General features: G+C 41.1%; 2 protein-coding genes across 2 annotated transcripts in view; one reads left to right on the forward strand and one right to left on the reverse strand.

Moving 5' to 3' along the window:
• The window catches only part of Tube1 (tubulin epsilon 1), a 20,015-nt gene extending 3,457 nt beyond the window's left edge, over positions 1–16,558 (forward strand). The window contains exons 6-13 of the mRNA XM_041655046.1: positions 5,690–5,811; positions 8,128–8,315; positions 8,529–8,701; positions 9,523–9,663; positions 12,318–12,458; positions 13,328–13,502; positions 14,816–14,976; positions 16,423–16,558. Of these exons, the coding sequence (XP_041510980.1) occupies positions 5,690–5,811; positions 8,128–8,315; positions 8,529–8,701; positions 9,523–9,663; positions 12,318–12,458; positions 13,328–13,502; positions 14,816–14,974 (1,099 nt within the window). The 3' untranslated portion in view covers positions 14,975–14,976; positions 16,423–16,558. The remainder of the gene's footprint in view (positions 1–5,689; positions 5,812–8,127; positions 8,316–8,528; positions 8,702–9,522; positions 9,664–12,317; positions 12,459–13,327; positions 13,503–14,815; positions 14,977–16,422) is intronic.
• Ccn6 (cellular communication network factor 6) lies at positions 16,169–25,131 on the reverse strand. Its single transcript, XM_041655047.1, has 4 exons — positions 24,807–25,131; positions 21,274–21,516; positions 18,287–18,480; positions 16,169–16,698 (listed from the first exon to the last, which is right to left on the reverse strand). The coding sequence occupies exons 1-4, from the start codon at positions 25,108–25,110 to the stop codon at positions 16,417–16,419; spliced, it is 1,023 nt and encodes a 340-aa protein (XP_041510981.1). The 5' UTR covers positions 25,111–25,131; the 3' UTR covers positions 16,169–16,416.
• Positions 25,132–25,603: the final 472 nt, after the last annotated feature.

Here is a 25,603-nt window from a genome sequence, read left to right on the forward strand (position 1 = left end):
CAGAATGAAAGCAGTGCTAAGAGGAAAGTTCAAGCACTAAATGCCTACATAAAGAAGTTAAAAAAATCCCACACTAGCAAATTTAAAAAGCACCTGAAAGCCCAGAACAAAAAGAAACAAACTAGCCCAGAAGGGCTAGACAACAGGAAATAATCAAACTGAGAGCTGAAATCAACAAAATAGAAACAAAACAATACAAAGAAGCCATGAGACAAAGTGTTGGTTCTTCAAGAAAATCAACAAAATAGACAAACCTTATCCACACTAACCAAAAGGCAGAGAGAAAATGTCCAAATTAATAAAATTAGAAATAAAAAGGGGATATAACAATAGACATTGAGGTAATCCAAAGAATCATCAGATCATACTTCTAAAACCTGTACTCCACAAAATTGGAAAACTTAAAGGAAATGGACAATTTTCTGGAGAAGTATCACATACCAAAACTAAAGACCAGATATGCAAATTAAATAGGCTTATAACTGCTGAGGAAATAGAAACAATCATCAGAAGTCTCCCAACCATAAAAAGCCCAGAACCAGATGTTTTCAGTGCAGAATTCTACCAGATTTTCAATAACATCAAATTGTTCCAAACAACAGAAACAGAAGGAACATTGCCAAACTCCTTTTACAAGGCTACAGTTACCCTGATACTCAAACTACAAAAAGACACAACTAAGAAAGAATTACAGACCAGTCTTTGTAGTGAACATTGATGCAAAAATACTCAATATTGAATTAGGCAAACCAAATCCAAGAACGCATCAAAAAAAATTATCCACCATGATCAGGTAGGCTTCATCCCAGAGATGTGGGGATGCTTCACCATGAAAAATCCATTAATATAATCTACCATGTAAACAAGCTGAAAGAATAAAACCACCTGACCATCTCATTAGATGCTGAAAAAGCCTTTGACAGAATTTAACACCCCTTCATGATAAAGGTCTTGGAAAGAGCAGGGATACAAGGAGCATACCTAAATATAATAAAGGCAGTACACAGCAAGCCAACAGCAACATCAAACGAATGGAGAGAAACTCACAGCCATCCCACTAAAATCAGGAACAAGACAAGGTATGTATTCAAATAGTACTTGATGTTCTAGCTAGAGCAATAAGACAAAAAAAGGAGATCAAGGGGATACAAATTGGAAAAGAAGTCAAACTTTCACTATTTGCTGATGATATATGATAGTATTCATTAAGTGACCTCAAAAATTCTACCAGGAAAGACTCGTAAACTAATAAGCACCTTCAGTAATGTAACAGGATACAAACAAGATCAACTCAAAAATCAGTAGCCTTCCTTTATACAAATGATAAACAGGCTGAAAATGAAATCAGAGAATCATTACCCTTTAAAATAGCCACAAATAACATAAAATATCTTGGGGTAACTTTAACCAAAGACCTGTATGACAAGAACTTTAAATCATTGAGGAAAGAAATCAAAGAAAACAGCAGAAAAATGGGAAGATCTCCCATGTTCTTGGTTAGGTCGGATTAACATAGTAAAAATGGCAATCTTATCAAAAGCAATCTACAAATTCAATGCAATATCCATCAGAATCCCAGCAAAATTCTTCACAGACCTTAAAAGAACAATATTCAACTTCACATGGAAATTTTTTTTAAAAACTCAGAATAGCCAAAACAATCCTGTACAATAAAGAAACTTCTGGAGGTATTACAATCTCTGACTTCAAACTCTAACATAGGGCTATAGTAATGAATCCCAGCACTCCGGAGGTAGAGGCAGGTGGATCTCTGAGTTTGAGACCAGCCTGGTCTACAAGAGCTAGTTCCAGGACAGCTAGGACTATTATACAGAGAAACCCTGTCCTGAAAAAAAAAAAAAAAACAGGTTGGTATTTGGCATAAAAATACACAGGATGACCAATGGAATAGATTCAAACACTTGGATATCAATCCACACACCTACGAACACCTGATAAAAAGAAAGCATCTTCAACAAATGTTGCTGTCATAATTGGATATTGACATGTAGAAGAATGCAAATAGATCCTTATCTATTGCCATGCATAAATCTCAAGTCAAATGGATTAAAGACCTAAAACCAACCACACTGACCCTCATAGAAGAAAAAGTGGGAAGTACACTTAAATGCATTGGCACAAAGATCACTTCCTAAATATACCTCCAGTAGTACAGACACTTAGAACAACAGTTAATAAATGGGACTTCCTGAAACTGAGAAACTTCTGTTTTAAAGCAGAGGACACAGTCAACAAGACAAAACAACAGCCTGCAGAATGGGAAAAAATCTTCATCAACTCCACATCTGACAGCAGGCTGGTCTCCAGAATATACAAAGAACTCAAGAAACTTAGATATCTAAAGAACAAATAATCACCAGGTGGTGATAGCATATGCCTTTAATCCCAGCACTTGTGAGGCAGAGGCAAGCGGATCTCTGTGATTTCAAGGCCAGCCTGTCTACAAGAGCTAATTCCAGGGCAGGCTCCACAGCTACAGAGAAACCCTGTCTCAAAAAAAGAAAAGAAAAGAATGAGGTATAGACCTAAACAGAGACCTCTCAACAGTGAACTCTAATAGCTGAAAGGCACTGAAGGAAATGCTCAACATCCTTCCTTATCCATCAGAGAAATACAAATCAAAACAACTCAGAGATACTATCTTTTTTTTTTTTTATTATGTATACAACATTCTGCCTCGATGTATGCCTGCACGCCAGAGCAGGGCGCCAGATCTCAGTACAGATGGTTGTGAACCACCATGTGGTTGCTGGGAATTGAACTCAGGACCTCTGGAAGAGCAGCCAGTACTCTTAACCTCTGAGCCATCTCTCCAGCCCGAGAGATACTATCTTTAACCTGTCATAATAGTCAATATCAAAAATACTGATGACAGCTTATGCTGGAGAGGATGTGGAGTAAGGGGAACTGTCTGGGACCAGACTCGACAAAAATGCCACTTGCCATGGTGGGAGCATGGGGATCAGGAAAATAAGTAAAGAATAAGAAGAAGTGAATAAAATAAAACAGAAAACCTAGGATCATACTGGGAGGGAGTTCCAGTGAATACTGAAATCACCCATATTTAATTTTCCATACACTTTTATTCCCCAATACAAAATGGGGAAGAAGGAACAAAGACTTCTTTAACATGATACAAAGGACAACTTGAACAGTTAATTGCTTTAACACTTTGAGACATCAAATCATTAGCATTCTGCTGTTTAGGCAGTAAAGCCACCCTAGACCAAGTATCCTGAAGGCAGCCACTCTCCAGATAACCTATTACCAAAGAAGGAGGAGAAGTATGCTTGAATATCCTGACCGTCTGTCAGGATGGAGTGCGTCTACCTGTATGACCATCTTAATGTCAAAGGAACCAAGTAACCACATCCTGAGTAAGGATGTGTAGCCCCAATTGTTGTCATCAAGTTTGTATAACCTCCAAATTCTTTGACCATCCAACAAGGTAGAAATAGGCCCACATTTTTGGGCCTCCACAGGGAACACTTCCCCCATTGCTGGTGGAAATGCAAACTTGTACAGCTGCTTTGGAAATCAGTATGGTGATTTCTCAGGAAATTAGTGCTCAAATCTATCTCAAGGTCTAGCAATACCACTCTTGGGCATATACCCAAAGAATGCTCAATCATACCACAAGGACATTTGCTCAACTATGTTCATAGCAGCATTATTTGTAATAGCCAGAACCTGGAAACAACCTAGGTGCCCCTCAACTGAAGAATGGATAAGGAAAAATGTACATTTACACATTTACTCCGTGGTAAAAGGCAGTGACATCTTGAAATTTTCAAGCAAATGGACAGAACTAGGAAAAAAAAAATATACTGAGTAACCCAGACCCAGAAAGACAAATGTAATGTGTGTTTACTCTTAAGGGGCTTCTAGACATAAAGCAAAGAATAACTAGCCTACAGTCTACAATCCTAGAGAACCTAGACAAACAGAGAAGACCCTAAGAGAGACATTCATGGATTTGCCAAGGAAGGAGAAAGAGACAGGATCCCCTAAGTAAATTGGGAGCGTGGGGGTCAGAGGGAAGGATGGAAGGGGAGAGAGGAGGAAGGAAAGGAAGTGGAGAGAAATGTATAGCTCAAATTAAAAACAGATACAATTTTTAAAAATGGCTATGCAGAATATTAAATGCAGTTTTGACATGATGGCAAAAAGTGTAAATATTTGCAATTTTTTAAGAATAACTTTTAAAGTGAGTCTATGCTGTTTTGTTATACATATTTTCTCACTATTCTGGTTAATAAAAGTCAAAATTTGCCTGGGGAGGGTAACTATTCACTTACATTATTTGATTCTTCAACTTCTCCTGTTTATCTGAATCAGCAGATGTAGGGCCATGTATTATACAGACCCATATGTCTACATTGTATGGCTGCCAGACTCTCAGGCCATAGTTTGCACCTGGCCTCACAGAAGGCGGTCACCTAGCCTTTCCAGAAAACCTAACAAAGGATCAGGATATGCTGATGTTATTCTGCTCCTTTGTGATTTGGAGGATGCTTGGAAAAGAGATGTTAATTCAGCCTACATGACAGAGCTGGCATACAGAGAGGAAGATAGGAAGATGTGACACAGAGGGCATAGAAAGGTGTGAGCATGACTAAAGCCATTCACCTAGTTACCTAGGAAACAGAATGCTAATGAATTTACCCTCAGTTTACGTTTTGATATAAAACCTTTTTGGAGAATAAACGAGGGTGAATTTTCAGGATGTGAACTCAGGACTTCATGAGGGATCACTGAGAGTCTCCCTCCCGATAAAGCCATGTGAGTTGTATCTTTATTCCCACGCCTCCCCTATGGTCCGGGCTGGTACCAGACCCCGACAAGTAGAATTAACAGAAAGATCCAAACCAAACCAGGATCCTCCTATCCAGGCTGATACAGGCTGTCTTAAACATGTGACCTCTTTATGGGAAAAGTCACGCCCAACAGTTAAAGAATTCACACCGATTTGTTGTTGCTTGAAAATTAATTGCTTCATGTTGTTTGTTCAGATGTATAGTTTATTAAAGCCTGAATTTGAATTCGATTTTCATGTGTCAGGAGACCAGTCACTTAAGAAATGAGCCTTCCTCTGGTTATGTATAATCATTATGTTTGCATTATACGAAGCTGTGTGTAAAGGGGAGATCTTTTTTATCTTGTGTTGTATCATAGTGGTACTCCAAGATTTGATTAACAAAGACAGCTCAGACTCTTCACTGTCATTTTCAACCATTGCCATTTCATCTACTAATGTGATGTGACCAGCTTTTCCCATTTTAAACCAGATAAATTAGTTTGAAATTTTTCATTTTGTTATCTGTTGAGCTGACCTCATTCTTCTTTTTAATATGTGAATTCACTGTGTTCCAGAGTTTAGTTTAAATGGAAACAAAACTAAATTCTTATTTTTATAATTTATCTGGAGAAAAATTGTAAATACGATTAGAAAACAATAGTTAATGCCCACTGCTTACTTACCAGGATTTTTGAGAATTGGTATGTAATCAGTCTATAATAAATAGAATTTATTACATGAAAAAATAGATTTCTTAGTACAGTTTAAATAGTTTCTCCATTTTTGCTCAATCTTTATTTAGAGCAGAAATAATAAAATCATCAAATAATAAATCAAGGATTTTTTTTAAATCTGTGTTCTTATTTTCAGGGCTGTGGGTCACAAAGTTTTTGGAAGTCTTTACCGGGAACAGATTCTAGAGAAGCTCCGGAAGTCAGCAGAGCAGTGTGACTGTTTGCAGTGTTTCTTCATCATACACTCCATGGGAGGAGGTAGGAGTCATTCATTTGCCTGTAAGGAAGTTACATGTGACTGGGAATTCATTTTGCAAACATCAGTCTTATTTTTAGACCTGATGCCTGCAACTGAGCAGGCAGGCATGTCCAGCCTTTTCACACTGAGACACAGTATCAACTAGAAGCTTCATGCACAAGCATCATGTACAGAAAAACAACCTCATAATGCTTCACATATTGTGTTGGGCCACATTCATAGCTAGCCTAGAGTACATATGACCCATGATGTAGACTGGTTTACCTGATAGGTATATGTATGCTGCAGTGTTTGTATATTTCATCTTAAAAGTTTGTGAAGTTGGGGCTAAGATAGCATGAGGACCTGAGTTTGAGCCTCAGAACCCACATAAAAAGGCTGGCTGTGGAGGCTCATGCTTATAATTTCAGGGAGCAAGAGACAGATGGGCCCCTGGGGTTCGCTGGACAACCAGCTCCAAGTCAGTGGGAGACTGTCTCAAGCAAAGTAGTGGATGGCACTTGGATAATACCTGGTATTGTCTTTTGGCCTCCATATGTATACATATCTGCAGTGCATGAGCAAACACACAAAGAAGCATGTACACACACATAAAACATTGTGAGAATCTCACTGTGAGCCTATTTTTCTCTTTTGAATTTTGAATTTTTTTTCACTTTTAGATTCTCTTGTAATATTTCAAACACACTCCAGCAGGCATGCTCTTTGGAGAAATACTTCTTTGTTCCTATATCTCAAGTGGAGTTGACCTTTTCTGGCATGTACTTATGTGGCTTGCCATTATGAGGATACTAATAACTCTTTTATTAACCACCTTCAAACCTTCCCACACCTCCCTCCAATAAGAAAACTGAAGATAAAAGAAATGACTTCAGTCAGTTCCTTAAAGAGCACCCATTTCACAGTTGTAACTGCTGAGCTTGAAGCATGGTCTGCATTGCTTTGTGTTCCCAGATGAGTCTCTAGTTTGGAATGGAAGTGTTTTACTCTCCTGTTCATTAAACAGAAACAAGATTAGTGTGCTAATTTTAAAATGGTAATTAACAAGGTTTGGAAGGAAAAATTAACATCCTTTTCTTCCTACACTGAGATTAAGATTTTACATTCTGAAGCTTGCAAAAATGGCATTGTCATATACAGTGTTCCCAGTGAAGAACAGGGTAGTTATAAAAAGCGGGGGAGGGCAGGCCCAAAGCCCACATGATACACCCACCTGGGAGTTTTGGCTCCACATTTTAACGTAATAAATTACACATATGTATAAACACCATTCAGAAAAGTACTTATCATTTACATTAGACACATTGCTACTTTCTCCTGTTTCAACTTAAAAAAACACTCTAACTTTATCACTAAGTATCATAGAAATAAGTTATATAATCCACTTTTTTCCTTTAAGTCCTTAAAATTTTCTAAATTTGTATAAATGTGACTTTAAACATTAAAGTTATTAATGAGATTTCCAGGGTTTCTTCATTTAAATGAGCATTGGGAACATGTTGTGTGAAACTTTGTAAACAAATGAACATATTTTATTGGGTGTTTGAAGTTTCTTGATGACGTGATAGTTTTCTGTGTCATTGAGACAATATGTATCTTGAGACCAAAGTGTTGTGCCCAGATTACGACCCCCAGAGAGAGACCACCAGAGAGGCCCAGACTGTAATAAGCAAGGTTAATTAGCATAATACAAACATGTTTGGAACCCATCTCTGACCCCGCTGCAGTGAGGTAGAGAGGAGTCATATCTCCTCTGTGGGATAAGCTTTAAAAGGCATAACTACAAAGAGGCTTTTTGAAGCTGCTTTGGCACGGGTGCAAGGTCTTTTGCTCCCTCCCATCCTGCTAAGTCAGCTTCTCCTTGTTCTTAGAGCAAGGCCATCTTTATCAGCCTGTACCAGGTGGCTGGCTGGGCTAAGTGACCTTGTGCTTGGAAATCTCCCAGGTGGGAGAGGGGAAGGCCACCATCTTCCTGGGAAAACATTCTGCTAGGAAATTTCTTCTCGCCCCTTTGAGAATAAGGGGTGAGGATCCTACAAAGGCTGTCAATTTTGTTTTTATTTTTTAAGTTGCTTTTATCAGGAATACTGGATGCTCTTTTAGTTGAATTTTTCATAGTTCAGTTTATTTGTAATCTAATAACTTAAATACAAAAGAAGATTAGAGAAAGCCACCCCAGACTCATGCTCAGAACCTGAGATGGAATTCTTCATCTGAGCCTTGGCAGCCTTGCCTGTGCTCTCTGAGTCCTTCAGAATTAGACTTCAAACTGTTTGTGTTGTTTGTTGTTTTCCTCTTAAAATGTTGCTTCTCAGGAACAGGATCTGGACTTGGCACGTTTCTGCTAAAGGTGCTCGAAGATGAATTCCCAGAAGTGTACAGATTTGTGACAGCAGTTTATCCTTCCAGCGAGGACGATGTCATCACTTCGCCTTACAACAGCATGCTGGCCATGAAGGAACTGAATGAGCATGCTGACTGTGTGCTGCCCATTGACAACCAAGTAAGAAATGGTACTGGACTCCGAACATACTTTATATTCATTCAATTCCGTGTTATATACATGCATTGTGTTTGTTCGGTATTCTCTTCAGTTTTTAGCCTTCTCTGTCTAAGAGAAAGAATAAGTTTGAATTGTTTTTCTTTTCTTGCCTAGTAAAATGCCATCTAAGTCATTCACTAGTAGTTTCTCACCTAATATTATTTTTTTCTCAAGTCTTTATTTGACATCATTAGCAAAATTGATCTTGTAACTTCTGGCAAGTTGGGTGCAGCTGTGAAGCCTAAGAGTCTAGTTACCACAAATGTGGGGACCGTTACAAAGTGCCCCAAGAAGCCTTTTGATGCAATGAACAACATTGTGGCCAATCTGCTCCTCAGCCTGACAAGGTAACCCACTCAGGATGCTGGCAAAGTCACTGTGCCTTTGCAATGTTTACATTTAGTGGTGTTTTATTCTTTTGTTTGATTTGGGGGCACTGTTAAATCCAGTTCTTGAATGTGTTGAAACAAGCAGTGAACCACTAAGCTACAGGCCCAGCCCAGTTGTGTTTATTTGGTTGTTCTAAGTTGTAGGAGCTTCTTTTATTGTTTTTCTGTCCAGATTTGTCTGACATGTTTTTATTAGTTCTATGAGAATTTCTTACAACAAAATTTGGTCATACTAACCCTCCTAACCCTTCTCCTGCCCAACTTGGTGTCCAATTTTTGTTCCCATCAAGGCCAATTTTTGCTACTCATTTTGTATTGTTTTCATGTGTTAGAGTAATAAGCCATCATTTCTCCAAGATTGGTACTTGGAACACTAGTGGGAGTTCCATGCTCAGCAGCCTCATGGTAGACATGCTGCCACTGCTATAAACCAGCTAATCTATACATCTTTGTCATTGGAGACAAAACATTTCCATGTCTTGGGTCTCAAATCTCTCAAGCAGTTAAGATTATGATTTTATGATTATGAGTATATTAATCAAACCCTTAATAAATATAGTAAAATTTCCACATTAAGCAATGGTCCTGTAGGTGTTGAACTCATCGTGTCTGTTTAAATAAGATACTTTTGCTTGTATAATGAACAAATATAATAGGTGTTGCTTGCACATTAGAAATCTGGAAATAAGAATTGCTAAAAAGGAATATGAGAAGATAATCTGCTGAATTATGGTTTTTAAATGAAAACATTTCTCATTGTTCTAATATTGGCCTTTTAGCTCTGCAAGATTTGAGGGATCCCTTAATATGGACCTGAATGAGATCAGCATGAACTTGGTTCCTTTCCCTCAACTTCATTATCTTGTGTCAAGCCTTACACCTCTGTATACTCTGGCAGATGTGAACATTCCCCCTCGAAGGTAAGGTAGAACTGGCTTACATTTTCCTGAGAACTTGAAGTGAAATTTCAGCTAAAAAAAGTTTATATTAACTCAGATTATTTATATCATTTTTTTGGTGAGAATCATATAAAATGTAGTTAGTGAAGTCATTTTTATTAGGCAAATATTTATTTAGAAGTAAATTGTTTTAAAACGTAGTATTAAACTGAAGCTAAACCTGATAACTAAATTTTTTGACTTTTGAAAATTAATAGAATCTGGCAGGCTTGAATCCTGATTCTGTTGCTAGTTGTAGGATCTTGGGCAAATGTCTTAAATTCCTCATCTTACTGTTTGTGGGGTAGATGAAATGGTATCTTAACCATAGCCAAGCACCATAGAAGGCTTTATATGTATTGCATATTATTTTCAGACCACCTTGAATATGTTTTCAGGGCCAGACTTGCCTTTAATCCCAGCTCTCAGGAGGTAGAGATAGGCAAATCTCTTATGAGTTTGAGGCCAGCCTGGTCTACATTGCAAGTAGCATGCCAGATCCACATTGTGAGATCCTGTCTTAAAAAAAAAAAAAATGTTTTTAGGCTGGCGAGGTTGTACACACCTGTAATACTAGCACTTGGGGGCCAGGCCAGTCTGAGATACACAGTGAGACTATCTCAAAAAATTACAAAAAACAAAGTAGCTCTGTAGTAATAAGAGCGACGGCGGGGCTGCGTCCCCAACACCCCAGCCGCCTGCTAGCTTATGCCCGAAATAACAACACACAAACTGTATTCATTTAAACACTGCTTGGCCCATTTCTATCTAGCCTCTTCTAGGCTAACTCTCGCACCTGGACTAGCCCATTTCTAATATTCTATGTAGCACAGCTAGGTGCGCTTACCGGGAAGATTCTAGCCTAAGTCCATCCTGGGTCGGAGCTTCATCGCGTGTGTCTGCCCAGGAGCCGGGAGCATGGCGTCTCTCTGAGGCGTCTGCCCCCGAGAGGAGAGCTGTCGAGTCTCTCAGCTCACTTCCTCTTCCTCCCAGCATTCTGTTCTGTTTACTCCACCCAGCTATGTTCTAAGCTATGAGCCCAAGCAGTTTGTTTATTACTTAACCAATGAAATCAACAGATTGATATATGACACTCCCACATCATAGCTGGGATGTTGCTCAGTTAGTAGAGTGCTGCCTAGCATTCATGCAGCCCTGGGAACCCCCAGAACCCACATGATGGCTCATAGCTTTCTGTAGCTCCAGTTCCAGGGGTTCTGGCTCCTCTTCTGGTCTCCAGGATCACCAGGCATGCCTGTGTGGTGCAGACACACGGCTTAGACAGATAACATATGGATGAATGAATGGATGAATGGATGAATGAATGGATGGATGAGTTTTTTAAAAAGAAAGGATGTTTTTAGCTTATACAGTGATAATGAGCTTCAAAGGCTCACACTGGTATTTGCTGTGAGAGACTATAAATGAGAGAGAAATTAAAAATACTTTTATTACTATCTTTATTACATTTTTAAATTTTTATTTTGTGTGTGCCATGGTGTGTTTGAGGAACAGAAAACACCTTGTTGTATTCAGTTCCCTCCATCATGGGGTCCTGGGAATTGAATCCAGGTTGCCGGGCTTGACAGCAAGCACCTGCTGAGCCATCTTGTGGGCCCAAAGGGTTGTTTTGTTGTTGTTTTAAGATTTTTTTTTTAATTAAGTGTATGTTGTGAGTGTGTATGTGAGCGTGAGTGCAGGTGCCTACAGATCCCCTGGAGGGGTGCTGCTCTCTGTGGGTACTGGGACTTGAACTCGGCCCTCTGCAGAACAATGCACACTCCTAACCATGGAGCTGTCTCGCTAGCCCTCAGAAATCTCTTTTTACAATTAAAGTTTTGGTAACAGTTCTATACTTCAGGAATATTACAAGTGATGCTAATAAACTTTATGTTAGCAAAAGGGCCGTTGGCGCCAGCTAGTATCTGCCAGGGATCCCATAATGATCTCAGCAGGGGAAGCGGTGTGTGGTGTATGGGTCGTGATCGCTGATTGGTCACTGCACATCAGCACATCCTGGTTAACGTGGACATCGAATGAATACTGGTAGTAAACTTTTTTTCTCCCATTTTTTTTGAGGCAGGATTTCTCTTTGTGGTTCTGACTGTCCTGGAAACTCTTGCTCTGTAGACCAGGCTGACCTCTGCCTCCTGAGTGCTGGGATTATTAGATACGTGCTACCACGCCCAACAGTAGTAAACTAGTATTAAGTGAATTTTTTATATTTAAAGTTAATCTTTATTTCTAAGTTCAGCATAATGAAAAAGGAATGTGTTTGACTTGATCCTCTAATTTAAATATTTCAAAGTCAGTGAACTATTCTGTAATCTGCTTGGTATATTTTGATATAAATAATACTTGCATCAACATTTTAACTTTAATTGTGATAGTTTGTGGTAATTAATGTTTATTAAAGTTTTAGTAAAAATCCACAAGGACCTTTTAAAATGTTATACTAATTTGTCATGGTGTCCCTTTCTGTTGTTAGGCTTTAATGGGTTTATTTTCTTTGTTTCTGACATCTGCACTACGATAGGTAACCAGGAGCTGCCATACCAGTGTATGTTTTCATTCTGTGGTTATATTTAGAAGAAAGAGACACATTTTGTGTAAACAGTGGTTCTTTCCTGTTGTAGATTGGACCAGATGTTTTCAGATGCCTTTAGTAAAGACCACCAGCTCATCCAAGCAGACCCCAGACATAGTCTCTACCTCGCCTGTGCCCTCATCGTTAGAGGAAATGTGCAGATTTCAGATCTTCGCAGAAATATTGAAAGGTTTGGTTTTTATTTTTAAGATAATTGACGTGTACAGGTTGGGGCAGTGTAGTGCATAGTTAAGAAAGCCAAGGTTGAAATTATAGTAAAATGTGGCTCTTTAAGTACAGAGCCTCATTTTTGTCAGCACTAAGGGAGACATGAGGTGCTTCTTCATACTGCAGCTTTGTTTGTGTGTTTCATTTTTAAAGCAATCTTATTTTACATACCAGTCCCAGTTCCCTCTCCCTTCTGTCCTCCTCCCCCCACCTTTTCTCCACCCCATCCCTCATACATTCCTCAGAGAGGGTGAGGCTTCCCGTGGGGAGTCAAGAAAGTCTGTCACATCACATAAGGCAGGACCTAGCCCCTCCCCTCTGTATCTAGACTGAACAAGGTATTCCTCCATAGGGAATGGGCTCCAGAGAGCCAACTCATGCACTAGGGATAAATACTGGTTCCACTGCTAGTAGCCCCATAAACTGCCCAAGCTACACAACTGTCACTCACGTTCAGAGGGCTTAGTTCAGTTCTCTGCAGGTTCCCCAGCTGTCACTCCAGAATCAGTAAGCTCCCACGAGCTCAAGTCAGCCCTTTCTGTGGGTTTCCTTTTCATGACTTTGAGCCCTTTGCTCGTAATATAGCTCCTCACTCTCTATGGCTAGACTCCAGGAGTTTGGCCCAGTGCTTAGCTGTGAGTCTCTGCATCTGCTTCCATCAGTTACTGAATGAAGGTTCTAGGTGCTGCCAGTTTTGAAGACAGATGGCAGATTACAAACAACATAGCTAGACCTATGATTCTGCTGATGTCTTGTTTGCTTATGTGGACTAAGCTGCTGCAATGTCCTTCTTTGTACCTTAGTTCTTACCTTAGAATTTTTGTATTTCAGGTTGAAACCTGCTCTGCATTTTGTCTCCTGGAATCAAGAAGGCTGGAAGACTAGCCTGTGTTCAGTGCCCCCTGTGGGTCACTCCCATTCATTATTAGCTTTAGCAAACAACACGTGTGTGAAGCCCACCTTCATGGAACTGAGAGAAAGGTTCATGAGGCTCTACAAGAAAAAGGTAATTTCACACCTTGTAACTGCACTCACTTTGGCAGAGATGATTGGAAGTCAGGGCTAATAAAGCAACTGCCTTGGCCCATTTGATAGGCCAGCCTTTAGGTGGGTGGAGTAAACAGAACAGAATGCTGGGAGGAAGAGGAAGTGAGCTAAGATGCCATGCTGCTGCTCCCCAGGGCAGGCGCGATGAAGCTCCGACCCAGGATGGACGTAGGGTAGAATCTTCCTGGTAAGTGCACCTCGTGGTACTACACACATTAATAGAAATGGGCCAAGGCAGTTTCTTTATTAGCCAATGACCTTCCTCTATCAGTGGGGCCTCATGAGACCCTCCCCAGTCCATGTCACACTCTTGGCAGGCTCGGTCTTATGTAGGTAACCACACTTACCACGAGTCGAGGAGCACAGTGGCCATGTCTAGAACCTAAGCTCACAATGCTCTTTCCCATATTCTGGCATATAGTCTTTCTGCACTATCCTCTACAGTGTGCCCTGAGCCTTGGTGAGGCTGGGGTGTGGGAGGAAGGGATTCTGTAGATGTCCATTTATAGCTAAGTACTCAATACTCAGTTATTCTCTGCATTTTGACTAGTCTCTGCCCTATCCACTATCCACTGGAAGGAAAAAGAAAGCCTTTATGACCAATATTGAGAGCAGCACTATTCTATGAATATGAATATAAATATAAATGGACAGATTTTCAACATGTCCATTTAGCAAACCAATGACAAAAGATTGTCCCTTATATCATGTGACTTCCTGAGTCTTGGACTTTTGTTCTGGGTTACAGCTCCAATGGAGGGGCCTCAAATCCAATCACAAATGGGTTGGCCAACCCCATCATCACCCATGCCACTCTTGTGCAGTGGACACAGCTTTAGGCAAAATATTTGACTTAAGTTCCTGCTTCCAGATTAGAGCTGAATGTTCTATGCATTTAAAATGCATTTAATCTTTCACTATTTCCTACATACATAGTATCTACTTTGATTATACTTCCTGTGATTCTCTCCTCTTCCCTTCCAGCTGAACCCCTTCTGCTTCTCAACCTCCCTCCTACCTTCAAGTATTTGTATGTGTATTCCTCCACTGTAATTTATTAGGGTTCCTTGAATGAATGTGGAGGGCTTTTACTTAAGCAAGGCTTTTACAAGTGGGTTTACCACTGAGAACTGCCTCACCCCTTCCTCAGCAACTGCTTAGAGCTCCCAAGGAGGAATGGGTGAATGACAGAATTTTAACAGTGTTTGTTTTATGGGGCAGTTGTATGTCTTAAGTTCCTGAGTTGGTAATGTTGTCTCTTTTCGATTGCAGGCTCACCTCCATCACTATCTTCAAGTTGACGGGATGGAGGAGTGTGCTTTTGCAGAAGCTGTGTCCTCTCTGTCGGCTCTCATTCAGGAGTATAATGAACTTGATGCCACAAAGAGCATGCCTGTGCTGGATGTGCCTCGGCTAAGCGTGGCCTTGTGATGGTGTGTGGGATCACTTGTAGCAATTTGTGGTACACCATGTAATCCAGTGTGTTCAGGACCAGCCTGGGCTGCGCAGTGAGAGCCGATGGAGAGGGAAAGAGTGCTTCTTCATCGCCTTTCTTTCCCCATCGCTTCCTCACTCTGGTGAAAGCCTCAGGAAAGACTGGACATATCTTTTCTGTGTTATCTTTATCTTTCGTGCTCTGTTTAAATGCTTGGGAAAGCAGGTCCTAGGAATGGAAGAACAGCGTGTGTCATGTTTGGACTTTTAGGGGAGTCTTTATTAAAACTGATAAGCCTTTGTTCTGTTGAGTAGAAACATGCCTATACTCAAGAGAATCACAGCTTAGACATACAGTCACTGCTGAAATGGTTTGAAAGCAGATGTCCAACAGTGCTACTTATAATGTCACTGTTTGCACACTGAGCAGAACACTGCTGAACTTGGTATCTTCATCTGAGTTCCGTAGTAAGTGGTCATTATTTACTGAAATGATTCCAGTCTCCATAATATTTTGAATCTTTAATATCGATTTTAGTTGCATTTATATTTCAGATCCATTGTTTGGTTTATCCTTCAAGGAAAAAATCTGGGGGGAAAAATTCTTTTCAAGAAAAACTAATCTGTTGTATGCTTTGTTTATTAATAGTTTATGTTTCTTCCCTTTGCTAAGTAATTGTTATATTTTTGGCTTTTATATTGATAGTTTAGATTTTTTTATAGTATTTGGTATAAAAGCTGCAGTATTACAGTTATTAGCAGTAGTCCCAGACATTCCATTTTCTCCTTCCTATAAGCATCTTAGCTGATATTCAGAACACGACAATGAATATTATAGATACATTTGTAGTATCTTATTTTTAAGAATTTTCCCTTTGATATCATGTTATAAGATATGATAGACTGCATTGCCAGGTACAGAATAAAATTTTAAATTATATCTTTTTGCCGGGCGGTGGTGGCGCACGCCTTTAATCCCAGCACTCGGGAGGCAGAGGCAGGCGGATCTCTGTGAGTTCGAGGCCAGCCTGGTCTACAAGAGCTAGTTCCAGGACAGGAACCAAAAGCTACGGAGAAACCCTGTCTCGAAAAATCAATCAAAAAAAATAAATAAATAAATAAATTATATCTTTTTATATTTATATAAAATTTTTCTTGTAAATTGTACTTTATATTATATATTAAATCCTTATATGGTACATGTATGTACATATTACATAATTATAGATATCCTCTAGAAATGAGTTATTTAAATTTTTTCAGGCATTCCTTTTTGTTTTAGAATATTTTTTAGAAACTTATTGTCAGAAATAAAGCAACCAAAAATAACTAGTGGCTCTTTCTGCTTTAAATCCATTAGATAAATGTTTCATCCTTTTATGGCACTTGATTGTATGACTGAATGACTTAGCCTTAAACTTTCCTCCCTATATTTGGCTCTATAGAATCCTGAGCTCAGAAAACATATCTCCTGGTTCTCTGCAGTCTCTCTGGCACACACAAGATGTGACCCAGAGCATTCGCCACTGAAAGGACCCTTCCCTGGGGCAGTCGAACCGAACAGTGATCATCTTAGACTTGTTGGGGACGCAGCATCTCTTGTCCAGGCATATTCCACAAAAAGTCGGTCTGTAACTCTGAGTACTTGAGCAACCAGAAAAAACGAATTTCTCAGCTTTGGAGAGTTGGAAAGTGGGTTGACATGTTTTTCCTCTGGGGATCTGAAAAGGTGAATGAAGTTAAGAGGTCATTCTTTAAATTTGACTACAGTAACAAGGATTTTATAGCAGATACTAGATGAGTTATTTCTTGGGCATTACTAGTAGTTGTTTGTGCCATCTAGGACCCTCTTCTCTGAAATACCCTTGCCCCATCATGTTTTCAGACGCCCTGGTGTTTCTCGTTCTGTCTTTTATTCAGTTGTACAATAAATGAAAACTTATTTGTTTAGTTACATTTAAAGAGCTGTGTCTTATTAAATGTCACTTACCAAAGGCTTAGCAAATTCTCTAATACATATCACTCAGTTTGGGTGGGTGAATAAATGTATGAATATCTTTTGTTAATTTTAAAGACTTATTTATTTCTAGTTTATATTTATGGCTGTCTTATCTGCATGTATATCTGTGCCCCACTTGTGTACCTGGAACTAGAGTTACAGAGGGTTGTGAGCCTGCATGAGTGTGCTAAAAATCCAATACGGGTCCTCTGAAAGAGCAGTCCATGTTAACTGCTGAGCCATCTCTCCAGCCACCTTTAAAGCTGAGGTATCAACTTGATAATACAATAGGGACTACGTTGAGTATAACACAGTTTATATCATTTCTAAAAATTAGTCTTTTCTATGTGCGCTTAAGAGCATACACAAAAATAAATTTAAAAAATCAATCCATTAAGACAATTCTCTTGCAGCACCAGGCGTGGTGTCGCATCCCTTTAATCCCAGCACTCTGGAGGCAGAGGCAGCTAAGATCTCTGAGTTTGAGGCCAACCTGGGCAACATAGTCAGTCCCAGGACAATATAGAGACCCTGTCTCCAAAAAAAAACAAATAAAAAGATAATACTCCTGCTTCAATCAAGAGGTAGTACCAGCCCTGCTACTTTATGCCGGTTGTAGGACAGCGGGGCCTTTGGCAAGTTTACTCTAACATGCACAGAGCATTTTGGTGTGGCCCTCCAAAGCAGCAGTCATGTGTAACTGTAAGCAGAACTGCTTTCATGCTATGCTATAACAACTGGAATTTTATGTTTAATACTTTGGTTACACTTCTATAATTAGGATGAACAAGAAAATAGAGAAACCCTGCCTCAGAAAACCAAACAAAGAATAGGGGTCTTGAGCAGCCCAGTGTCTTGTAACCTCCCAGGCATACCGTTCCTTCAGAGTAGATATCTCCTGGAACCCTCCACACATACCGTTCCTTCAGAGAAGACATCTCTTGGATTCTGTGTGGCCCGATCTGTCCCAGAATTCACTCTGTAGACCAGGCTGGCTTCAACTCAGAGATCCGCCTGCCTCTGTTTCCTGAGTGCTGGGATTAAAGGCTCGCACCACCACTACCCAACAAGCCCTACTTCACTAAACTGAACACCTACAATCCCACTACTATATACAATTTTCCCTGTAGAGTCGAGCTAGGTCAACACCTGTTGTCTTCTGAGATAATTTGACTTAAGAGTCAGTCACAGTGAGGTGGTTTTGTTTGATGAGATTCAAACACTATCCCTCCCTCCAGAATACACACACCTTACTTACTTTTCAGGAACTTAACACAAGCATAATTCACTTAAGTCTGGTTGCACTGTACCTTCACTGTCTTGGCTATGTTACTGTTGCAGGGCTGGATATAGCATAGCCTCTTCTCTCTTCTCATTTCACAGTTGCTGTTTTCATTGGTTACCCTGTTAGAAATTCCCATTCCACACGTTCTGGAGCAGGGAGTCCACTTCGTTGCTTGCACAAGGCACTTCTTTTTCCAAGTAAGCGGGAGGTTCCTGTAAGCTAACATAAATGGGAGACTGTCTATGTGTGCACATACGTACTTACCCTGGACTTAATTTTTAAACATAAAGTCGGCAGGTATCTAAAAGTTCTAAGGCTTTTTGCATGAAAGGATAAACGCTTATGTTCTAAGTCATCCTTCCCTTCCTGGTACCTACGTTTCCTCTCTCCGTCAAGTGTGGCCATGTACTTTCCTAGGGAATAGACTCATCTTCACCCACTGACATCATTCTGCCCATCCATCCTCGAGGATTAGACTGCTTCCGATTGATATCTGTCTTTTGTTAGCTCTTGCCTGATATTTCCAACAGATACCAAAGTGAACGTTGGTAGGATTAGGGAATTCAGGACAGTAATCAGAATAGTGTGGGTTTTCTTTCCTTGAGACCTGGTTTTGCTATGCAGCTCAGACTACCTGCTTACTGGCTCGCAGTCCTGCCTTCCAAGCCTTAGGAATACAGGCACCATGCCTATATCACCATGGCTGGTGTAATATTATGTATGATCTTAGTATTTAAATTTCATGATATGTTCAAGATCTAAAATAAAATATTTAAGAATGAGACAAAATCAGTTCTCTTCCACTTTAAATCTACTCTTAGAAAACTGTAGTCAAGGTGAGACGCACAGGCCTCCGTGTGCCTGTGGAGGTCGAGACAACTCCGTGTCATCAATTCTGTCCTTTTCCCGTTATGCAGGGCTCAAATTAAGGTCACCAGGCTTGCACAGCAAGTCTCACCTGTCCATCATGGGAATTTATAACAAACAACACTGCACTAAATTAATCTTATATACTAAATCATCGCACATGTTGATCTCACCCAACTTGTCTCATTCCCTGTTCCCAGGCCCACAGTAAGCTCTATAAGTTAGCCACTTGAAATCACCTATGAAATACTTAGGGAATGCAACTGTGGATGAATTACAAGTGGAGAAATGAAACTTCTCTACTGTCTGCTGTGTAGAAGAAACAGGAAAAAAGATAATTCTTCCATAATAATTCTCCATGAAAAACCATTAGGAGATTGTTACTGTTCTCCAGTGACGCAGACCCTTGGTTCATAGTAAACACAGGTTTGTTACTTCCAGGCATTTCTCTAATGTACATCCTACAATTGATACTTTGGGAGGAAAGTGGTGATTTGAGCCCAAAGTTATATAGCACAGTTCTACTTTGAGAATATCAACTTAAAGGTGAGGGGAGGGGATTTTAAAAAAGAAAAACTACCCTCAGTTCAGTGTAACAGTGAGCAACAGAAGTGGAAACAGAGATACCCGGAGGCAGACAACAGTTAAAGCCCTCACTACAGGAAGCAGATTAGCCTGATACATCTGCAATAGGTAAAGGTATCTTAGACCACTGCATTGCTGATAACCCTGCTTACAGATAAACCAAGGCCTGCAGTTTAGGAATTTGTTCAACATTCATTAAAAAGAAAAGAAATTATGAGATTAATAAAACAAAAGTTTAGTGTTTATGAGCACTGAGAGAAACGAGGGATGATGTCATTGCTTGCTTTGTACTGGCCTGGCAAACGATAGATTCCAGCAATAGACTGTATTAATTATTATCACACATACGATTCCAGCAATAGACTGTATTAGCTATTATCACACATACGATTCCAGCAATAGACCGTATTAGTTATCACACATCTGATTCCAGCAATAGACTGTATTACTTATTATCACACATACATGTTTAAGGCATAAGCTCTCACTGACATTCACTGTGAAAGCCAAATTCCCATGTAGTCAGAAACACGTTTTTACGAGTAACCAAAGGCAAGTCATGGCAGACTTAGTATACCTTTAAAACAGAGACGTCTCACTTCTTTGTAGCTCACCATTTGGGAGTTCGTGGGAACATGAGTAATGCCATGCTGTTAGCTGAGTGATCATGTGGACAACCTGGAAATTGTCTGTCTAACTAACTCACACAACCAGAATCCTGGAGGAAGTTTTTGTTCATTGCATCTTTAAATATCTAAAACGCAGAATAATTTTCACTAACAACATAATGAAGGTAGCCCCAGAGGAACTCCTGTCTGGAAAATTCTCCAGCGTATGAGTAGGACATCATTTACGCCTGCAGCCACCTCGTGTTCAAGATAAGCACTGAGGAGTCTCGCTTTGCAGCCTGACTACCGTAGAGGGCTTTAAAGTGAAGGAGACGGGAGCCCTTGTCAGTTTTGAAAATAATGTTTTGAACCTCAAAATGTGTTAGTCCTCAAGAAAAAAAAAAAAGCTTTTTAAATCAACTTTCCATTTCTGCCAGTACCATATGAAAAACTTTGAAAATGCAGGAACTGGATGGTCAAACTTCTTGCCCATAATTACAAATGAAAGGTTTTTAGGGTACATGTGAACAGAATTTGTTTAGTGTTCCTAAGGTGTTGGGGAATCTGGGAGGTTTTAAAAATCAGACCCTTTTATTCTCAAAACCAAAATATGAAGTTTCCCAACACTTGGAATATCTACCTGAAGCAAACACTACACAGGTACACACACTGTAAATCTCTAAGCATCAGCCTGTGAGTTCTTACTGGCTGGAATCAGGAAAGAACCACAGAAAGTCATCCCTGCTGAGGTCACCTGCTGCTGCAATATAGCCTGCAGAGCACCCGCCCTGTGCCTGTGGTCCTGGCCTATGGTTTTGAGGATCACCTGGCACTGCTCTGTAGCCTGCAGGGTGTCCCATGACTGTGGCCCTGGGCTACAGTTTTGAGGCTCACCTGGTCCTACTCTGTAGCCACAGGCATCCTGTGTCTGGGCTACGGTTTTGAGGCTCACCTGGCACTGCTCTGTAGCCTGCAGAGCGCCCTTGTTGCGATGGTCCCAGGCCACAGTTGGTTGTACCAGCTCTCCTTACACTTTCAGCTTCAGAACAGTTGCTGCCAGCCAGCCTGGGTATGAACAGGGGCGTGCATCCAATTGCACCGCCCACACAGAGGCAACTGAACAGTGGGTGGGGCTGAAATACTTGGCCATTCTGATAATGGACCCTGTTGAACTCACATCCAACAGCCACAAGATCTGGAAAACAACAACAGCAGCAGCAGCAGATTGTCAACATAAATAAATAAATCAAACTATATGGCTTAGCTAGATAGACCTACTCCAGTTGTAACTGTCTCTTATGAATGTGGTTCTTAATTCCTTAAGCCTCTTTGGAATCTCCTTTACAGAACATCTATAGAAAGGTTAAAATGGGGTGTTTATATTTTTCTGTAGGCTAAAACCCCCAAATGTCACTTCCAAAAAAACCCCAAAAGTTGGAGTAAAGGCAGCTATTCAAAGTTCTAGGCTTGGCAGTGAGGTGGTTATAAATAAATGGTGGATGCCTGGTGAGACAGTTCCACCTGGATGCACAGATACAGGCCAGGATGTGTCCACAGGCAGGGCTGGAGAACCACCTAACTAACTGTAGTCCTTCCTGCGAGGTCACTGGAAGTAGGATCTCTTTCAGGATCAGCCCTTTCCAAACGTGCTCCACCAGCCCCGTAGGAATAGCTTTCAAAGAATCCGTGGAAACTGTTCACAACACTGGGGTGTGTGTGACATCAGTGGGACAATCAGCAGTGGCTGGAACAGATGCATTAGCATGACTTGGGCGGTACAGGAAGTGGCTGTGCACTGGTACTTAGAAAAATAAAGTTAGCTTCACAGTGTTCTTGGTAGCACAGTAAAATATGCTAACTTTATTAAATCCTCCCCATTTCCGTTTAATTATATTCTTATGACAAAGTAAATACATAATATTCAGTGTGCCAAGTATAATAGTATTAGGAGACAAAGGAGTCAAGTTTTCAGTCGGAACTTTCCTTAAACAGTTGTTGGGTAAACTGTGGGTGCTCAGACTTGGATCTTGTGGAGGTGTCTTCTTGAAACTGGGCAGAAGTTGTCACTAATTGTCACTGCTAAGAAAAAAAGTGTTTGTTGCCAATGACGTAAGTCACACTTCCTAGTAAAAGAATTTTGGAAAACTGCTATCCACCACTGAGATCTTTCTAGCCACCAACTGTGTCAACTTTCTGCTGAGAGCGATTGTTTAAAGGGCATATATTTATTATTTACACAGTCGGGAAACTGGTACTGTCCAAATACCCAGAGCAGAGGATGACAAAACAGCGCATGAGTCCAAAAACCAAGTCCAAGCGGATTCTGTATTTGCTTTGAGTTTTTAAGATAAGGTTTCTTTCCCCTTGGGCTCCATTCCCATCACCTACATAGCAACTCATGACCATCTCTAACTCCAGACTCGAGGGACCCAACATACTCTTCTGACCTCCGAGAGGGACCAGCTGCACATGTGGTGTATGAAAGCTGAACAACCAAACACATCAAAAAAAAAAAAAAGTTAAGGCAGCGTTGGGGGGGGGGGGTCTTCCCAAGTAGCCCAGACTGGCCTCAAACTTCCAATCCTCCTGCCTCAGCCTCCTCAGTGCTAGAAGTATTGTGAGCCAGCCCAGTGGGTTTGAGGTATTTTATTAGAATTAAAAGTTTGTTGGGGGCTGGAGAGATGGCTCAGCAGTTAAGAGCACTGGCTTCTCTTCCAGAGGTCCTGAGTTCAATTCCCAGCAACCACATGGTGGTTCACAATCATATAAAATGAGATCTGCTGCCATCTTCTAGCATGCAAAAATACATGCAAGCAGAATGTTTCATACATAATAAATAAAGAAAAAAAATTTTTTGGGTCTGAGCAGTGGTGACACACTTGGGAGGGAGAGGCAGGTGGATCTCTGTGAGTTCAAAACCAGCCTGGTTTACAGAGTGAGTTCCAGGACAGTCAGTGCTGTCACACAGAGAAATCCTGTCTTAAAAAATTTTTTAAAAAGTTTGTTGGTTTGGTCTCAGATCCCATGATGCAGCTGATTTCTAAGGAGCAACCTGTCACAGTGAGTCTATCAGAAGCATGCGTGAGTGTCTGACCTGTCCCACGTGAGTCTATCAGAAGCACGCGTGTGTCTGACCTGTCCCACATGAGTCTATCAGAAGCACGCGTGTGTCTGACCTGTCCCACGTGAGTCTATCAGAAGCACGCGTGAGTGTGTCTGAAGAGCATGTCACTGCGGTCCACCTGCTTCTAATTGTGTGTCTGTGTGAAGCCAAGTTTCCCTCAGATGTCAACCAGATAAGCAAACAAGAGGCAGATAGATGTGAGGGTCTACTCTACTGAGCTAGACATCTGGGACGTTCACAAAAATCTAAGACCGCATTCTCCTCACTAAAATGTTCTTTGCTGTCAGTAGACGTCGTTTATAAGAAAATGTATTATTATTAGCTTGTATGAGATGTGTTTCATTTAAACCAACTTTAAAATTACAAATTCATTAAAGTCAACTGACAAAAGCCCACATTAGCAGACGCTCTAGTCCTCAAGATTGCTAGGACTAAGGGGAGATGCCCGGACCTTAAAACAAGCTTAACAGTCCGTCAGTGTTCTAGTCAGAAGTCAACAAATGTTCCATGAAAGACTGAATGGCTTAGTCATCCCAGGCCACGTGGTCTCTACCCTGGTTTGCTCTGTGCAGCAGGCGTAGATTGCCAATGACAGCCCATGCTGTGGTCTAGGTTAGCTCTAGGCAGTAGTTGAGGTCCTAGTTCTAAACTGCCTCCCTCATCTGCTGCTAAAGATCTTCGTGTTGTATGTGAAGCCGCTCGTGGGAAGACAGTCTCAGCTGGCCAGAGGGAAGGTAACGCAGAAAGTGAATGCCACAGTCCACACCCTCTTGGTTTACAATCCCGAGCTTTTACATCCTGACCAAGGTTTCCCCTCCCCTCCTCCCCCATGTTCTGCTCCCTCCCCCATCTGCTCCTTCTGAAGAGAAACAGCCATGCATTTTTAAAGACGATTATTTCTCCTTTCATGAATTCAGATTAATTTCAGACAGGATTAACAAAAGCTGTCATTTTTAGGTCAGACCCTAGTTACATAAGGTTTCCTATATGCGATCGGAAAAAGCGGCTACCTGAACCAGACTTGGTGGCACGTGCATTTAATCCCAGCATTCAAGGCAGAGGCAGGTGGATCTCTGTGAGTTCTAGGCCAGCTAGAGCTGTGTAGAGAGCTCCTGTTGCAAAAATAAAACAAAACAAACAGCAACAAACCCAGCTACCTAAGAACTGCGAGATAACTATGAGGCTTTCAAACGTGTGTCTCTGAATTTCAAACGTTATCCGGTACAACTGAACCAGCCCACCGGTGCGCGGAAACGGCATCTGTCCTGTATTTAGCTAAACTAAATTCACACTCTGAATTACGTGGGGCAGGAAAATGTGTCTCAATTCAGCTTTTCCCAATGGGCCCAGAAGACACTTACATGCACACACTCCTGTCTCGTACCTAGGGTTGTCCGCCGAGTAGTCGCAGTACAGCCCTTTGTGAGGGTCACAGAGGTCGGCTTCATTACACAGGTCTCCTCGTTGCTTGGCACAAACTTTGCAGCATCCGCAGCCATCTCTCACCAAACTCACCCCAGGAGGACAGCTGGGCTTCCGAGGAGGACATTGGCAGGGCCAGTGACAGACCTGTTTCCGGTGACCCACTTGGGGTGTTTCTGCGGGCCCTCCTTCGGGGATCGTGTCTGATGGCACAGTGCCCTGCGCCCTGCAGCAGAGCTTCATTTGATGATAAAGGTGATGTTAGAAAAGGTTCCTGAGACTCTGTAGGAGATGCATGCCAAACAGGCGGTGAGTTACAGTATCGGTATTGGGCATGCGCACTCCCTGACTCCTCATTGGGTTCCTGTCTCTGCCCTCCACACTGCTCCTCCGTCTCTGGAACTGCTGTGATTTCATTCCCCTGAGCTCTGCACTGGAATCTCTCGGGTAGGATCGCTCCCTCCCTCACTTTCTCTCTTCTCCCAACCAGCTCACTCTTCTGAAGGCACCAAATGTGCCTGTTTAACTGCTCCACTTAGATGGTAAACAGCCCACGCAAACTTGCCCTCTTCCTCCACGCATCTTTTCCATCCATACAAATGTCCATTGTATTTTTCAAAAACACCTTGCGCACTGGATCAGGCTGAACTCACGTGCTAACATCCAATTTCATTGATAAATCTCGTTGACGGCACCTTTCAAATCTATCGCCACCACTACCCGCTGGCCTCCATGT

This window comes from Microtus oregoni, unplaced genomic scaffold, assembly GCF_018167655.1.
Source record: "Microtus oregoni isolate MIOR12 unplaced genomic scaffold, Mior012 000006F_ref0000085, whole genome shotgun sequence".
In the NCBI taxonomy this organism is placed as follows: Eukaryota; Metazoa; Chordata; class Mammalia; order Rodentia; family Cricetidae; genus Microtus; species Microtus oregoni.